At 39.3% G+C, this 17,682-nt stretch overlaps 1 protein-coding gene across 7 annotated transcripts in view; it reads left to right on the plus strand.

Moving 5' to 3' along the window:
• The window catches only part of CCDC171 (coiled-coil domain containing 171), a 181,493-nt gene that overhangs the window by 85,694 nt on the left and 78,117 nt on the right, over positions 1-17,682 (plus strand). For all 7 annotated transcript variants that reach the window (XM_048502903.1, XM_048502902.1, XM_048502899.1 and 4 more), the window contains 3 exons: positions 1,284-1,510; positions 2,056-2,238; positions 3,945-4,130. In XM_048502903.1, the coding sequence (XP_048358860.1) occupies positions 1,284-1,510; positions 2,056-2,238; positions 3,945-4,130 (596 nt within the window). The remainder of the gene's footprint in view (positions 1-1,283; positions 1,511-2,055; positions 2,239-3,944; positions 4,131-17,682) is intronic.

Genomic DNA, 17,682 nt, shown 5'->3' on the forward strand with positions numbered 1-17,682 from the left:
TTTTTTTAAAAAAAACAACCCCTTCCTTGAGAGCTTTTCTTCTTTAAACTTTCTGAACAAATATTTTAATTCACTCCTGCAACAGGAGATCTTGTGTTCTCCTGAATGTAAATGAGTTCCGCCATGGTTGTCATCTTACCCTGATAGTATCATAAGACAAGTAATGACAGATTAAGACCTGACTTGCAGAGGGAAAACTAAATTACAAGACTTTTATTAAGGCATAAATAAACCTATTAACCGTTATCTGGAATACCAATTAGTAGAAGGAGCACTGACAATTTTATTTATCAACATTAAACACAATTATTAATTACAGACTTGACGAATCTAGCAGTAAGCAGAACATGTTGGGTGTGCTGGGGCCTTAAGTCCATTATATGAGAAGGATGATTACCAAAATCCTATGGGGAAATAAGTAATTGTAGTTGTAAAATTTTAATTGCCTTGGAATAAGGTAAATTATATTCTCTTGTCTTGGAATATAAATAGTATGGCATTAAGGTACCAAGCCTCAGTAGTTTTAAGCAGCAAATGATTTAGACATCTAAGCTGTCAGGAAAGAAAGGAAAATAGTTATGCTTTTATAACTGTGACTTACCTTCTGCTTTTGAATGTGTAGCACATTTACTGATATTTATAAACATGTTTCGTATGCTTACACAACAGGTCTTTGGAGTAAAGTGTTGCAACCTGTAGATTAATGATTGGGGGGAAAAGATGCAGTATTAGACTACAAGGGGAAAAAACATTTTGTTTAGTAAAACCATTAACAGTGGAGGTCTGCCTCTTAACTGTGGAGAGTATAGGATCCAAGCATTAGCTCCTTTTATAGCATCCATAACAATTCCTGAAGAAAGTCACAGTTGGTTTTTCCTAACACCCAAAACAGTTCCATGAAAAATATTTTTTCGCTAAGGATCTACAATACATCTCTTAAAGTTTTGTGAGGTTAGTTGGTTTCTACTGAAGAACAGTTCAGGGAAGTTTTCTGCTGAAACTTTTCATGTGAAGCACTACTATACTGTGATCTGACTTAGACTTATTTAATCAGAAGTCAGGGATGCTTAAAATGTAACTATTTCCTACTAAGGTTACTAGGTTATTTTCATATTGCTCTTTGGTCTGCAATATATGACAAATTCTCTAGAGCAACCTGTTCCATGTTCTTAGTGTCAGATATTATCATATTTATGTACTTAAAGAAGATAAAATCCAACAATCCCAAGCATACTTGATTTATGGATTTTCTAATTATGTTTGTTTGTTTTTCTCTTCCAAAGATCTGAATTCCTGGCTTTCCAGACATTTACTTGTAAGCGCAGCAAGGAATTCTTTTTCAAAACTTATGGACAAACTTTTCATAATGATGGAAGTTACCCCTACAGACAGCAGCAGGAGCATCACCTACATAGAGAAAGACTCATTAGTTCAGAGACTGGCTCGTGGACTACATAAAATAAATGCGCAGGCCCTCAAAGCAGGCATAAATGACAGAGTCCCTGTTACGGTTTGTACGAATGAGATTAGCTTGCAATAAGTACTGTGTATGCTGAATTTGCTTTCAAATTGTTAGATTTTTTAAAAAAGATGTAGTTTATGTAGCTTTTATCAAATTTTTCGACTCTTAAATAAAGCTAAAAAATGGAAAGAGAAGGTAAGAATATTTAAAACATAGCTAACTTTTGTATTACTCTAGTACTTCTTTATTTTATTTCTTAGTTTTCTCAGCAATTTGGCACTCAACCCAAAGTACAATCTTTCTTTAAAACCCTTCTGTACTTACCATTTTAATTTAAAAAGTACTATAATTACTGAGTGTTGATATGGTAAATGTTGCCACTATTTGTCTTTCTTGCTATCCCCCTGCCCTAATATCCTCTTTGTGTGTGTGTGTTTTACTAACATGCAGGAGTAGATTTAGAATGCTTCACTTTTGTGTGTGAATCCAGCAAATAAGCTTCATTTTGATTTGCTCAGGCATTAAAGACCATTGATTTATTGCCTGATCAGCACATTTTATAGCTAACAACATTGTTTCCATTTTACTACCAGAAAAGCATAGCATCCTTGCAGAAGCAAATATTTGAATTTACACAAAGGCTGCATACAGCAGAAGTAGAACGGCGGTCACTACGCTTAGAGCTCACAGAATTCAAGCGGAATGTGAATGAGATGAAGAAAGAGGCTGACAAAGCCCAAGGTCTGCAAGAGCAATTAAATGCATTTAAGCAATCTGTAAGTACATTTGATATACAGAACCTAAAAAAGAGAGATCCTTTCACCCCATTTTGATTCAGTATTCCTTAGGAAACCAAGTAACAAAGTCAATCTTTTGTGACATTCTTCACCGATAACTATGCTTTGTAAATGTTACCCAGCTACGTGCCAGGTACATTAAAAAAGGAGCACATGGTTCTTTCAATATGTTTTGTTTTTTATATTGCGGCATATGATAAAAATTGAATAAAGTTTTTGATCTTCAACAGTGATCCCCCCTCCCTAATATCTTAAATTATGGTTTTGCGGATGGAGAACCCTGAGCTGAAACATGTTGTGTGTTAACATCATTTGCATGTGCCTGTGTGTTAAGTGCCGTGATGCTTCTGACCTATGGTGACCCTACGAATTAATGTCCTCCAGAACACCCTATTGTTAACAGCCTTGCTCAGGTTTTGCAGTATGATTTGTGTATACCTGTTTGCTTTCCTTTCCAGCTGTACCACTGGTGATATGTTGTTGAACAAAGTAAGGGGTGTTTCACACATCACAAAATTTCTACATGGAAGGCACTTCCATGTTTGACAATGTGGAATTCTAATGTAGACCATCATGTGTGACAACTTTTACAGGTGGGTTTGTTTTGCTGTGCCAAGCTAGTGTTGTATAAGCAGTGGGGAACTGGGGCCATCTGTGGATTCCTGGCATGTATACATGCAGCAAGAAGTCCACTTGGGCAAGGAACACCTGTTGCAGGTTGCAACATCATATGTACATAGAAGTGCCTTCTATATTGGAATTCTACAGTGTGTGAAGAAGCCCTGTGGCACCTGGTGGTTTACTACTTTCTTGGTCTTCTGAAGGTTTACATTTTAATACCATCAGTACCTTAGTTATCTGAGAAAATGGCCACTTCCCTCTCCTTGCAGCAAATAGTCTCATTTCTCAATAAAAAGAGAAGGGAAATTTTGAAGGATTGGAGGGTGGGGGAGAAAGGAAAAAGGATAAAATACATTCAGCATATTAATTTCCTTTTCCCAATCTTTATATTTCCCCCTACCTATTAATTTCTGATGAAGCTGACTTTGAAAATTCATTTTTATCTCTAGCAGTACATGCACATGTGTACGGAGCTTCCTGCCAGCAGATAGAGATGGAAAATCAATGTTTTTGTAATTTTACCTTGGAATTTGGCTCTTGTTCCAACTGAAGTGTTGTACTGGAACTGACTATTTTTAATTAACCAGCCTAGTAATTGTCTCTTCCAGCTTCAATTGGCTTGACTGTCTTTAGGCAACAGGAGTGGGGTAGAAAAGTTCAACAGGTTGGCTTCTCATTTTTTTTCTCCCTCTAAAACATTTTACACATTGCACGCAGTACTTCTTAAGTGGTGCCTCTGCTAAAATTAACTCCTGTTGTAAAAACTGATTTCCTCATTCAGAGATACAAGCTCTTTGATCCCCAGTAGTTTGAAATAAAAGGGATTTTTAAGGTCATCATGTGCTGCAGGTTTTTGAGGAAGTTGGGTGAATAAAATTCCACAGGCATTAGCATTGTTTAATGGTCTCGCCTTAGAAAAGAGAGACCCTTGAGCAGATATACTCAGTGTTTTTTAAAACGTTTGCATTAGAATGTTCCACATTGGCAAGTGGGATCCTGAAAGTCAAGTGTATATGAACAATGCCGCAGTTCCATGACAGAACACAATTTATTCCCTTTATCAGAAATTGATCACCCACGAGAGGTTTGAAAGTGCATGCGAAGAACTGAATAATGCATTACTTCGGGAGCAGCAGGCACAAATGCTTTTGAATGAGCAGGCACAACAGCTCCAGGAGTTGCAGTATAAACTGGAATTGCATTCCAGTGAAGAAGCAGACAAAAACCAAACCCTAAGTGAAGCTGTGAAGGTAGGCCAGTATTTCTTTAAAAACAGAGATGTAAGTCTTGCATCATGTTGGTCTTCAGTTTTGGACGCTTCAGAAAAATGACTTGTATGGAAACCATTTAGGCCATTCGTTCTAGTGGGTTTTCCCAGGCTGTATGACTGTGGTTTGGTTGATCTTGTTCCTAACGTTTCGCCTGGCATCTTCAGAGATGTATCACATAGGGAAGTCTGTTACACACTTCCCTCTGTGATACACCTCTGAAGATGCCAGCCACAGATGCAGGCGAAACTTTAGGAACAAGATCCACCAGACCACGGTCACACAGCCCAGAAAACCCACCAGAACCAGTTGAATCCGGCCATGAAAGCCTTTGACAACACATTATCCTCTTATTTTCTTTAAAGCATTTTGGTGTAACTTGCTCTTTGGGACTGAGTGATTAGTGCTAGAAGATGATAGTTTGTTCCCATAATTGGCAAATCAGAGGAGCAGAACCATGTCATCTGCCTGCAGGGGAAAAAAACTCCATGGATATAATGGTCAGCACCTTAGCAATGAGTTTGCTCATATCCCTTCCCATCACTACAGTTCCTTCTGATCCCTTAAAAAGCTGTTGACATGAAATTGCCCCTCCCCTCAATGGAGCTGCATGTGCAAAACAGCACAGAAAATGATTTCAACTCCTTGGCTCCCTATGTTTCAGACTCTGAGCTCTTGTGACCTCAGAATTGATCTCTCCTGGAGTCAGAAGGAGCCTTTCCATGAAGGGAAGACATCTGACTCCAAAAGAGCATAGACTTGTCTTTGGCACTGGTGTTTGCCAAGCTCCTACATACTGAGTTAAGAAAACACATCTTCAAAGATACCCATGAAGTGTTAATGTTTAGATTTATACATTCTGCAATAATGTAGCATTATTTAGATCTTTCTTTCCAGGTTAGAAGCATTAGAAGCTGCGGCATTTGAGAGGAAGGTATAAAACTACCTCTTCCACATATGAAGTAGTAGGATACTGCCCACTTAATTTAGGTATGTTCCAAGCTTCCCTTTACTCTGGACTGGAAATTGTTGAACATAACTTGACTGTAACTCTGCCTTGAGTCTCAGAGAGGAAGGTGGACTGTAAATAACATACATGTGGATAGAATGAAAACATCAAAAATGGGAGAGGCAGAAGAAGGTGGTAAAGAATTCTACAACCCATTCTTAAGCCCCACACCACCTATCCAGGGCCAGAAAGAAAGTAAACTTAATTAATTCCCTGGATTTAGACCAGCTACTTCAAGTAGTTAGACAACTATTTCTTCTTATTCTTCTGGCTCCCATGTGCATTCCAGATGTATTCACTGGCTTTTGGCAGGCATATTGAAAAAATAGAGACTGGGCAGCAGAGAGCCATGAGACTCACAGAGGTGGAATCCCATCTTTTATCTTTTTTCCCCTGCAACCCTCATGAGCCAACCCTTTCCCTCCCTTCCCCCTCTCTATTTTTTCTTACTTTTCCTTTGCCCTGCTGCCTTCTCCTCCTCCTCATTGGCTCACCTAGAAGAGGCCTGTATTTTGTCCTCCCCATGAACTCCTCTTTCATTTCATTCTGCTTTTCCATTTCCTGCTGCACCTGCCAGCTCACTAACAGCATTACTCCTTTTGCCTGCCTGATTCACCCACCCTCCTTTCTCCTTCTCCCTGTCCCCCATCATCTCTACTGTGGACCTTGCTTGAGTGAGAAGGGGAGGTACCACAGCCTTCTCATCCTCCTGGTCAGTGTCTCTACCACTTCTTCACCTTCTCTCTCAGAAAATGGAGCAGGAGGAAGGAAAAAACATCAACAAAGGTGCTGCCATATCCTCATCTTCCTAGCTGCTGCATTGCCATCTGTCCTGAGCTTTTAGGGAGAAACAACTTAGGGAGGAAAAGAAGATGCTATTGGTTTGTTGCTTGTCTATCAAGCTTCTTATTTCCAATTTCCTCAGTGGTGGTTTCATTGTTGGCCAAATTAGTATGGTCTATTCCCTTTATTTGGAGGAAATTTGCTGGAAACAGACCTGTAATGCAAGAGGCAGGTAATAAAATCTACACCAGGGGTAGGGAACCTGCGGCTCTCCAGATGTTCAGGAACTACAATTCCCATCAGCCTCTGTCAGCATGGCCAATTGGCCATGCTGGTAGGGGCTGATGGGAATTGTAGTTCCTGAACATCTGGAGAGCCGCAGGTTCCCTACCCCTGATCTACACCAATTTTTATACAGATGTTACTCCCCCCCCCAAGAAATCTGTTCAAAGACCAGAATTAAAAGAGAAAGGTTACAATTTTATTAAGGGATTCAATAATAATAATGTGCATGCACATTGCAAATTCATACAGAGTTTTGACAGGCCTACAATATAAAGAGAGAGGATTGATAGTGGGAATAGGAGAGGGCATTGAGAGAAGGGCAATATTTACTAATCCAGAGAGATCCGAGGGGGTGAGAGACAGTGACCAGCACTGGTCACAGGAAATGACATCAGGCTCAAGGAGAACATAAGAACGTAAGAAAGAGCCTGCTGGATCAGACAAGAATCCATCTCGTCCAGCACTCTGCTACTCACAGTGGCCCACAAGATCCCTTTGGGAGCTCACACGCAGGATGTGAAAGCAATGGCCTTCTGCTGCTGCTGCTGCCGAGCACCTGGTCTGCTAAGACATTTGCAATCTCAGATCAAGGAGGATCAAGATTGGTAGACATAGATTGACTTCTCCTCCATAAATCTGTCCAAGCCCCTTTTAAAACTATCCAGGTTAGTGGCTATCACCACCTCTTGTGGCAGCATATTCAAAACACCAATCATGCATTGTATGAAGAAATGTTTCCCCTTTAAACTTTTAGAATTTTTCTATCAACCTGGAAGCTCCCCCAGCCTGTAGAAAAATGTCTCCCATCTGTACCTGGCCTTGTTCCCTGGGCTTTCTGATATGCATAGGGACCAGGTTCAGAATGTGATATGATGAAAGATGGACCTTTATTACTTTTCACTGGAAGATGCATAAGTTACTTAGTTTGCATTAATCAATACAAAATGATGTACATTGCCTCAGCTTCACATAAAACAGACTGTTTTTTTATGTGGTAGAGTTACTTGGAGAAGGGTTGTAAAAGTCGGTCTAGATGTTGGTCCCATTCCCCTTTTCCACTATTGGCTAAATAAGCAAATCTCTAAGAATTGTTCATTCTATCTTTCCAGAATGTTCTTAAAGCAGCCTTAACTAAACAAACAAAGAAGCCATTGTGGTGTACTGGTTAGAGTGTCATACTAGGATTTGGGAGTTGTAGGTTCAAGTTCTCACTCTGCCATGAATGCTTATTTCATAACCTTGGGCCAGTTACACACATTTAGCCTAACCTTTGAGTGGTTGTAAGGATAAAATGGAGGAGGACTTTGTGGTCTTGTTGGGGAGAAAAATGGGATATAAAGGAAGCAAATAAAAGCTCTAGCAAAGTGACTTTTATACTGTTATATACACTGTACTCCCACTGTACACTGCATTGGTCAGGCCTAACCTGGTGTATTGTGTACAGTTCTGGATGCCTCACTTCAAAAAGGACGTAGATAGAATGGAGCAGGTGCACAGGAGATCAATGATGATGATCGGGGCCTGGAGACCAAGCTCTATGAGGAAAGACCGAGGGACTTGGGAATGTGGAGAAGAGGAGATTGAGGAGGGACATCATAGCATTCTTTAAGTATTTGAAGGGCTGTCACTTAAGAGGCCAGGGAGCTGTTCCTGTTGGTAGCAGAGGATAGGACTTTTAATTGTGGGCAGAAAGGCTCCAACTGGATATTAGGGGGAAAATTACAGTAAGAGTTGTGTAATTCCACAGCTATGGAGGTGGTAAGTTCCCCTCATGGGCAGTCTTCAGAAGCAGCTGGACAAGCACTTGTCTGATATCCTCTAGGCCAGTGGTGGCGAACCTTTGGCACTCCAGATGTTATGGACTACAATTCCCATCAGCCCCTAAAATTGGCCCTGCTGGCAGGGGCTGATGGGAATTGTAGTCCATAACATCTGGAGTGCCAAAGGTTCGCCACCATGGCTCTAGGCTTATTCTGCTTTGAGCAGGGTGTTGGACTACATGGCCTTTATGGCCCCTTACAACTCTATGATTCTATGACATAAAATGAAAAAGGGAGAATCATGTGGATGAAGATGTGTAGACTACTTTAAATCTTATTCAGTCCATCTGATTAAAAATTTTTAATTAACAATACATACAAATTATATTCTTTTAACATACAAAAAGCAATTGTAAATGATAATAAGATCCAGTGATTCTAATCTTTAATTGAGTGCCAACTAACCAAGTACGCAACATTTTTATTGAATGCACACCAAGACACAAACACACATGGACAAAATTAGAACAAGGCAACTTTATTATATGTAACTATATTTAGGATAGCTGAGTGCAATACACAAACCATCAGAATCCATCAATATGAAGAAACTTTGGTTTCAACACTGCATGCAAAATACATTTTTTTCAAAATAATCTTGAAAGTTTTGCACTGATTTTAAAGCAGGCTTTACATTTCTGTTCACAATTTAAAAAGAAACTCTAATAAAGGCATCAAAGAAAATAATTGACACTTGTACATTGGAGACTTTGACTTGGAAATCATGCAACATACATTAGAAATTAGGCATTATAACCTTCTGTTATTTTAAACCTCCTGTATGAAAACACTGTTGATTAATTTTGGAGCTTTATCGGTTTTGATTATAATCCCATATATTTTTATCTGCCCAGTGGCATATACCACAGAGACTCATATGCTAGCCAATTATGTTTCAAGGTCAGTCAGAGCTAAGCACTGTTCTTATACTATTGCTTTTATTAGGTGAGACAAGATAGTAGCCCAACCATTTCCCTTTGCAAAGAAAAGAGTTTGTGCTTATGGGAGCGGAATCTATACTGTATTAGTAAAAAACTACATGGCAGTTTCAAACACAAAAAATGAGTTTTCCCCATGCACAAATACTAAAGTCATACTTTTTAATGAGATGTTTGTTCATGTTGAATAAGAAATCACATTTAAAAAGTAAAATATGACTGACAAATCAATAGGGAAAATCCATCATTTTTTGACATCAATTCCATGGAAGTAGGTGAAATTCAACAAATAATTAAGTTGTGTAATTCCCAAATATTTAACTGGATCTGACACTACTGCACATCGTGTAATCATGATATCTTCCTTTTCCTACTTCATTAAATTTTTAAAAAATATTTTCATCATTTTCCTATTGATTTTGTAACCTAAAAAAGATCCAAATTTTTCAGTTTGTTCTATTATATATTGCAGATCTGAGGAGGGATAGGTGGTGAGGCATAGGAAAAATACACACCCATGCAATTTTCTTTGGAAAACTATTCGGCCATAACTTATTGATTAAAACCAGGAAAGGAGCAAAGGCACAGAATGGGGACTGATCCTGGCTTTGGGTGACCCGCCTGTTTCCCTGTGAACCTCCTCCCCAATCTGCCTGTTGGGGGAGAAGCATGGAATGGCAGATAATTAGGAGCCATGCAGGCGCCAGCCTCTTGATTGTTCCTTTTCTACCTGGTGGTTTAGTACAGCTGGCTGCCTCTGCCTGGGAATGTGGCTGAGTGGCTACACACTCCAAGGCATGCAGGCACAGTCTCCCCCCAAAACAGGGGTAGGGAACCTGCGGCTCTCCAGATGTTCAGGAACTACAATTCCCATCAGCCTCTGTCAGCATGGCCAATTGGCCATGCTAGTAGGGGCTGATGGGAATTGTAGTTCCTGAACATCTGGAGAGCCGCAGGTTCCCTACCCCTGCCCCAAAAGAATCTATCCCAATATCTCAATCTGTCAAAGAGCTAAGTTTGCCAAAGCCCTGCTCCTGCCAAAGCCCCTGTCATGAGCCAGCCCCTGGGCACTGGCCTGGGAATTGAGGACTCTGAGCCTGAAGACACTGTGCATTCAGAGCTGGCTCCTCGCGAGGAAATTCAGGCAGCAGAGCCAGTTCCAAGCCTTCCCTTGCAAGCTCAGGCCGAACCTGATGTCGTGCAGTTGGTAGAGCCTTCAGGAATCTCAGCAGAGCTGAGTAACCAGCCAGCTGCTCAAAGGAGGCAAAGACAGAGGCTACAGCTGCAGAGTCAAAGCTGAAGTGCTCGCATTGCTGCAAGTTGTGGTAGAAGGCTCTGCCAGATGAAGGCATCTGCAGTTGGATTGAGCTCTTGCAGGATCCCAGCCCATTTTCCAGAACTTTCTATATAAACCCAGCAAAGGATTAGTTACACTCACAGACACTGCAAAAGACTGTAAAGCCAAAATCACCCGCTCATAGGCCCGACAAGTAGAAGCAAGGGACCCTAAGGCTGATTCCGCATGGGCCAAAAACAGCCACGTGAAAACGGTGTGAAAGTGGTGTGAACCCTTTTACACCGTTTTAAACCATTGTACACCATTTTCACACCGCTGTTTTTGGTCCATGCAGAATCTGCCTAAGACTCCCTGTATGATTATTTGCTTTCGAGTCTCCAAAGGTCCTCCAGGAAGGTAGTTTCATGGTGGGGTCTAGGGCTTGGAATCTTTGCTTCTGGAAGCGAGATAAGGCATCTGCAATGCCGTTACAGATGTCTGCAATGTAATGTGCTGAGAAAGAAATGTTAGTAACCAGGCATGTAACCACAAACTTGCATACCAGATGCATGACCCATTCAGAGCATGATGTCAGATTAGTAATGATTCTGATTACCACCTGATTTGTCACACCAGAACAGAACCCAGTTGTCCCAGATTATGCCACATTCTGTCATGCTGGAAGGTACCCTTTGTCCCCTGCCTACACAGCAGTGAAGGCATCCTTAGGATAGCCATCCCATCTCTCCAGGAATTGCCATCACAATGTGCTGTATCCTAATCTGAGGATGACTCACTAGAAGATGAGCTGCTGACTAACTCCTTATGAGAGTAGGATTTCCTGCTCATCTATTCTAAAAAAAGAGAGCAGACTGTTCCTGTATTCCCTTTTTCTACATGATTAATTCAGTCTTCTTCCTTCATTCCTGTTGTTCTTTTTTCACATTCTTTCCTTTAAAATTTGCCAGATACCTTCCAGAGTGTGCTCACAGTGCTTCTGCCTTAAAAATCTATTGTCTCAGTTCCTAGCATATCTAGCTTGTTTCTTAACTGCTTAATCTCAGTTAAAATTGCTTTTATTATTCTCTCTCCCTGTCTCTCTCACTATTGAGTTTCCTCTCATAGAAGTCTTACTGGTTTGGTTTCCCAATTTGTTGCAGTAGGGATATCAGCTGTGTAGTTAATCTAAAAAATGAACAAACACTTTTTCTTGTAATAAAAGATTGTCATTTCATCTCCATGTATCCCTCTGCCTCTGTTTGGTTGCCAAGTTGCTGCTAACAGGTTGTGATCTGCAAAAGTCTTTGGTTGTACTTTTGTACTTTCTGAATTTATAACTAGGTTTTTTTATATCCAGCAGCAGATATGTTTGGTGCCCTTTATTTTTTTGAAGTTGTTTTTAGATGTGTTTCTTCTAAGACAGTTAATAAGATTTAAAACAACACAAGAATGTCCCTATAATTGAAAACAATAAGCTAGTAATCTGAAACAGCGCATAAAACAATAAAAAATGGAGTAATCCAGCATGTTAATAGAGATTAGGAGCAAAATAAACAAAACAACTCATCGTACAAACCTAAGGGGAAACCATTCCTTTCACTAAGTAATCATAATAATCTATTTGGAGCGCAACTTTCAGCATTTGAGGTTCATGTGAGTGAAACTCTCTTCTCTGTACTTGTTGCCATCTGAGGCATTGCAGATTATATCACTTCAGCTTGCTTAACAATAGTCATGTGTGACATAGTGATAAACACTAAGTCTAAGGGGTGAAACACAGTGATGTGAGAGGAGAACGCTTGAGGGAAATACTGCACTTCCATAGTTTCTAAACCAGTGCTTGATAGATTACAATTCTTCTCCATAAACCCACTCCTTGAAACATCTGCCGAGTAATATAGCCTGGAAATTATTATAGAATATTAATTTGCTAGGAAGATTATATAACTTAAGACTGTTCAATCTGTCACCAAATATATTTGCGATTGAACAGGTTGGATTCTACAGACTACTGCAGCATTTTAAAAAATAATAATGTTTTATGTATCCCTTTTGAAGAGGTTTGATAAAAACCAAATACCCAAGTAGAATAATTATGAGCACATTCACTGTAAATTCATAAAATAAATTTGGGATGTTCACTCCTAGCCTCTCATAAGCTTTTTCCTTTCTCTTTCCTCTAGAGAAATAGACAGGATTTAGAATGCTCACAGGGATGTTGTTGATTGCCAGTAACTCTGTTGTCACTTTGGCAAGAAGGAGCCATTCTAAACACTGTATCTATTAAATTAAAAGCTGTTCATTAAAGAACATAATGTAGCTGATTATTCATTAGTGTACAAGTTAATAGTAAACTCTGTTAATCAAATTTATCATGTTAAAGCAAGCAAGAGAGAGGGAGAGAGCAAGATCCCCTCTGAATTCTTTGGAGACTAAATTTCATAATTCATTAATTAGTTAAAGGCTTTAGTTGTTTAAAAGTTTTGTATAATGCATATTCTCAGTAACTAAATAATTTATTGAGACTGAATTTTAAATTCCAATTTCTACCTGCCTTGCTCTCAGTAGAAGCCATTCATGCATCACTACCGATTCTTCATTCACAAAAAACCCTTAAAGTACAACATAAAAACCCCTTCAAAGGCATGCTTTTTCACAATGACTTCTCTCTTACTTATCCAGATAGATAATGGATAGATATCCTATTTGTGATTTCAGCATCTGTGCTAACTCTGATACTACTAACTTTGCTTTGAATACTTGGCCAACAGCATAGTCTTTCAGAGTGCTGCTAGAGAAGTAATATTTGTTCTATTCAGAGCACGTCCTCCCATGTCAGATATCAACAGTATTTTGACGTAATGTTTTGCCTCTCTGTTTGTAACTTTTAGTTTCTCTACAGAAATTGTCATTAGGGTGAGAAAAACTCAAGATTGCCACTGATCACCAACTGGAGGTCTTTTAGGGCAATTGTGGAAATTACCATCATTGTACTTCTGTGGAAAGGTCCCATAAACTCAGATAGTTGTGCAAACTGCTGGCTGGCTGCCAGTCTCCCAGATGGGTCTCCCATTTATTTATTTATTTTATTTGAAACATGTTTATGCTGCTTCCACCCCATCAGGGTCCACAAGGTAGAAACATAGCAGTAAATGTAACTGATCAAATGGATCAGCTCAAAAAGATCTTGGTACACAAATGAAGTAAGTGGACTTAGAAGGGATTGCACATAAATTTCATCTTGTAAGAAAAATCCACACTGCACATGCAAGAGTCATGAAAGCGCATTTTGTCCGCTTTCATTGTTGGGCCATCAGGATATCAATTTATGCTTTGTTTCATAGATGGAACGCTTATTATAGAGGTGCCCAACCCTTTTGGGCCTGTGGGTAATACAGTGGAGTGATGCAGACACAAAATGGCCGCTGTAGGAGGCGGAACCACCCACAAAATACTAGCATGGCTTACCTTCAGTCACAAAGTGAAAGTCCTTGTGTAGTGATGGTAGCTGCTATCAAAGCAATGTTTTTAAAATTTTACTCAATCTGAACCTTTGCTGGGCAAAAGCCCCTTCCATTTTCTAAAACACTTGCGGGCACCATTTTGTAGACCCCTTGACTGTTAGATCAATTAGATCAGTTAGAAACTGAATTTTGCCTTATGTGCACTGCATAGGTACTCTAAGCCTTTCTGCAGGGAGAAAAGTATCAAACTTTATGCACAAAATGTTCATTTTTTTCCCAAGAGGGCTATCCATTCTCTTCCCTTCCCCTCTTCTTCAGTGAGTTGTTTTTTGAAGGAGCTCACTACCCAGTGTGCGGATTTCATTTCATAGTTCCTTCTCTACCCAAAGACACTTGTGGCATCATACAACTTGCATAACTTACAATAACTTATTTCATACAGAATCTTCTTTGTAACTATTCAGTTATGTGCAATATGTCTGTGGCTGGATTTAAATTGCAAGCTTCTAAAAATCCTTCATTTTCATCTACCAGTGAAAAGTTTGAATGTGCCTATTTGCGTATGCTTTGTTTGTTGAACATCTCAGGTCGTACTACCAACAGGATTTATGCTTCTTTCTGATAAGGTAAAAATGGCTAAGCTTCTAAATAACTCTAATGCTGAAATCTCTGAAGCTGTTGCTACATTTTTACTCTGTGTACTGCAAGTTGTGTAATAATGATCTTTTTACTATATTTGGAATTCATGACACACACCAGTTTTATGCCTAATAAAGGTTTTGGATTTGGATTTGGATTTGGAACATCTCAGGTCCAGTCTCTTCCTTTTTACTTTAAAAAGTCCCCTCTCTGATAGCAGGAGCAGCAGGAAGAAGGACTACTCAAACAGTTGCAGGGCTAGAAGATCTGAATCAATGTAAAGTATCTTTAAGTATTCATTTTGTGCTGGGTTTCACTCCCTGAAAAAATATTTTCAGTTAAGTAAAATATTACATAAAGAGCCATCTTTAAAATGTTATTAATCGAAGGAGTAAAACTGGTTCTTCTGATGGTCTTGTGCAGTTTTGTTGAAGGGGAAAAAAATCACATCTACCAAAGGGTTTTTAAAAATGTGCCACTGAAGGCTTTAATGGTATTATTGCTTTTTGTAATTATACTAATAAACACTTCTGTCTGTGACCTTGGAGTTTAGAGTGCAGTGGGAAAGATTTATTGACAGGTATGTTGGAAGAAAAAAAATGGGATTATTGCACAAGTATAATGCAAAGGTGTTAAGCACGTGTACTTGCATACCATTTATCCTGGTTAGTTTAAAGCTTTAATGTATCTTTAAGTTTTCATTCAAAAATACAGGAAGGCTTCTTGTTAAATCCACTTTCCTGAGAGATCTTTTGTTATAGCATTGAATCAACTACAAAGTAACTATGTTACCTTGAGCTGAGCAGAGGGAATCAATAGACCTATAAAGTTGCATGCATTTTTTTAATGTTCTAAACCCTATTTTTCCTGGTAGCTTGAATATCAATGCATAAGACTTTTCTCTGACTTCTGATATCCAAGTCCCTTATAGTTAGGATTTTTGTTGTGTTAGACCAGGGAGTTATTCTTATAAGACTTATCCTGTGGGTGTCTTTATTAACCTCAACCGACTTTTCCCATGATCTCTTCTTTTTGTGTGAAGGTTGCGTCTATGAAGTTTTTTTTTTTAAACTTACCGTATTGAAACTCATACTTAAGCGAATACTGTAATGGCTGTGATAATAGAAGTGACATTGGATGCCTTAGTACTATGAAGCTGGGATTAAAACCTGTTCTAATTCTGTTCGACCTTGCTCAAAGATACTGCCATAGTAAAAGGACTGGGTGGTGGGGATAGTGCATGCTCCCTCCTCAGCTGGTCTGCACACTGAAAAAATTTCCTTTCTCCTATGGGTCGCCATACCACACTCTCTAAATGACACCTTTTCCTTCTGGTGATTGAAAAGATACTAATGGAGCCCAATTTACTCACCTCATTCTGCCTTTTGGAAAGGTCATGGATAAGTGTGACACACCTGCATGGATCTACTTTGTTTATCTGGCATAAGATGTCAAATAACATCATTCTGCGCTCAAGTCTCCTTTTGCCCCTTTGCAACCCCCCCCCCTTCCCCGGATCGTGGAATTGCATTGGGGTTGCACAGGTGAGTTCAAGGATATGTATTCTTTGCTCTTAATAGACCAAATCTCAAAAGACAAAGGCACTTGTGTTTTGTGTAGCAAATGCAAGAATCAAGCTGCACTTGGTGTTGGATTAGTCTTCTAGAGTTCCATAGTGGAACATTGCTCACTTATGAGAGTGTGATTTCTCTTTAGATGGATAGACATAACGGTGTTAGCAAATGACCATATGCCAGTTTAAAGGTCTGAAGGACCAACTATCTAAAGGTAAAAAATAATTGGGGTCAGTTTATTAAAATACATCTTAAAGCTCTTTGCGGCTCAAAATGATGTGTACTAACGATATGTGGGTTTGTGTGGTTTCCTTTTGTTGTTGCTATCCTCTCCTTGTTCAGCTTTAACTTTCTAACTAGTCAGTCTTGCCCATTGCAACATGTTGAGATAAATGCCCTATATCAGACTCTGAAATTTTCTTATTTTTGTAAATATTAAGGCTCAGGGAGCAAAATAAAAGGGGCTATATTGTGGATTAAGTGAAATATCTCAAGGCTGTGCTTTTCTGATAACTGAACCTGAAGTGACCTTTCTCAGACACAATTACAGAGCTGTATGTTTTTCCTTTAATTTCATCAGGGGTTTAATTAGTATACAAATAAAACTTCTCTTATCTTCCTTTCTACCTAATTGGCTTGTCTTCGCTTATATATGAAGCATGTGAAAGTGGGCTGTAATTAGGGTGACCGTGTTAACCTCTTTTTCTCAGATGTACTCCTGCCTAAAGGCCTCAAGGCCTAAAAAGAGTGCTTTTGGATTATTGCTTTGCAATCACTGTGGTTCTCCCATAGGCTTTCTCATGAGCAGAAGGGCTTTGGGTGCTGCCGGTTCCCACTGCTTAACGGGGATCTTCATTCTTCTCCCCTCTCAATGTTTATTGATTATCTCACTGTTCCACACTCAGCCTCCAACAACTTAATATCAGGTGACAGTCAGGAGAGTTCTTCAAGTAATTAGAGTTGAGCATTGGGGGAACAATTAGGACCAGAGTTATTAAACTTGATTTATCCTATTCTCTCCTGAACAGTTTCTTGGATATCAGAACATCACACTTTTACAATCTACCCTGGTTGAGAAATTAGTGGCTAACCTGCTGCTTATCATTGTTGCCTTGCTGCCTTGAGGCACACCCTCTTGGTTTCAGTCATTCAGCTGGAAATATTAGAGTCCATAAAGTTTATCAGGGGTTTTAATTAGATCAATCTGAAGAAATTGTGAAGGGGGGAGAAGAGCCTTAGCAGCTGAAAGTATATTACTTTAAAGCATCCCAGACTGTGATTCAAACCATTTAAAAGGTTGATCTAACCTACAAAGACCAAGGGTTTTTTTAAAGTATAGAAGACAACTTTCTCTTGAAAGTGTTGGTTGAACTTAAAAACTAGATATGGAAGGGCAAAAGGAATGGCCAGTGTTTTGATGCTATTAGTTGTTCTTTACTTTGACTTGAAGAGATTTCTTGTCTTTTTTGTTTGTTTTTCCTTTTAAAGAGTTGTGGTGGAGATTCTGCACATTCTAGCCAGGTTAACATCTCTTTAAAAAAACCTGAAAACAATATCCAAAAATGCCAACTTCATTATTTTATCTGAGGGAAGGGGATTAGGTAATGGTGAAGTGGAGTGCCCCTATTCCTTGGCTCCTGAAGTGAACATCACATCAATTTGGTGATACAGCCCTTTAGTAGCAGTGGCGTAGTGGTTAAGAGCAGGTGTGCTCTAATCTGGAGAAACCGGGTTTGACTTCCCGCT

This window comes from Sphaerodactylus townsendi, linkage group LG07, assembly GCF_021028975.2.
Source record: "Sphaerodactylus townsendi isolate TG3544 linkage group LG07, MPM_Stown_v2.3, whole genome shotgun sequence".
NCBI classification, from domain to species: domain Eukaryota; kingdom Metazoa; phylum Chordata; class Lepidosauria; order Squamata; family Sphaerodactylidae; genus Sphaerodactylus; species Sphaerodactylus townsendi.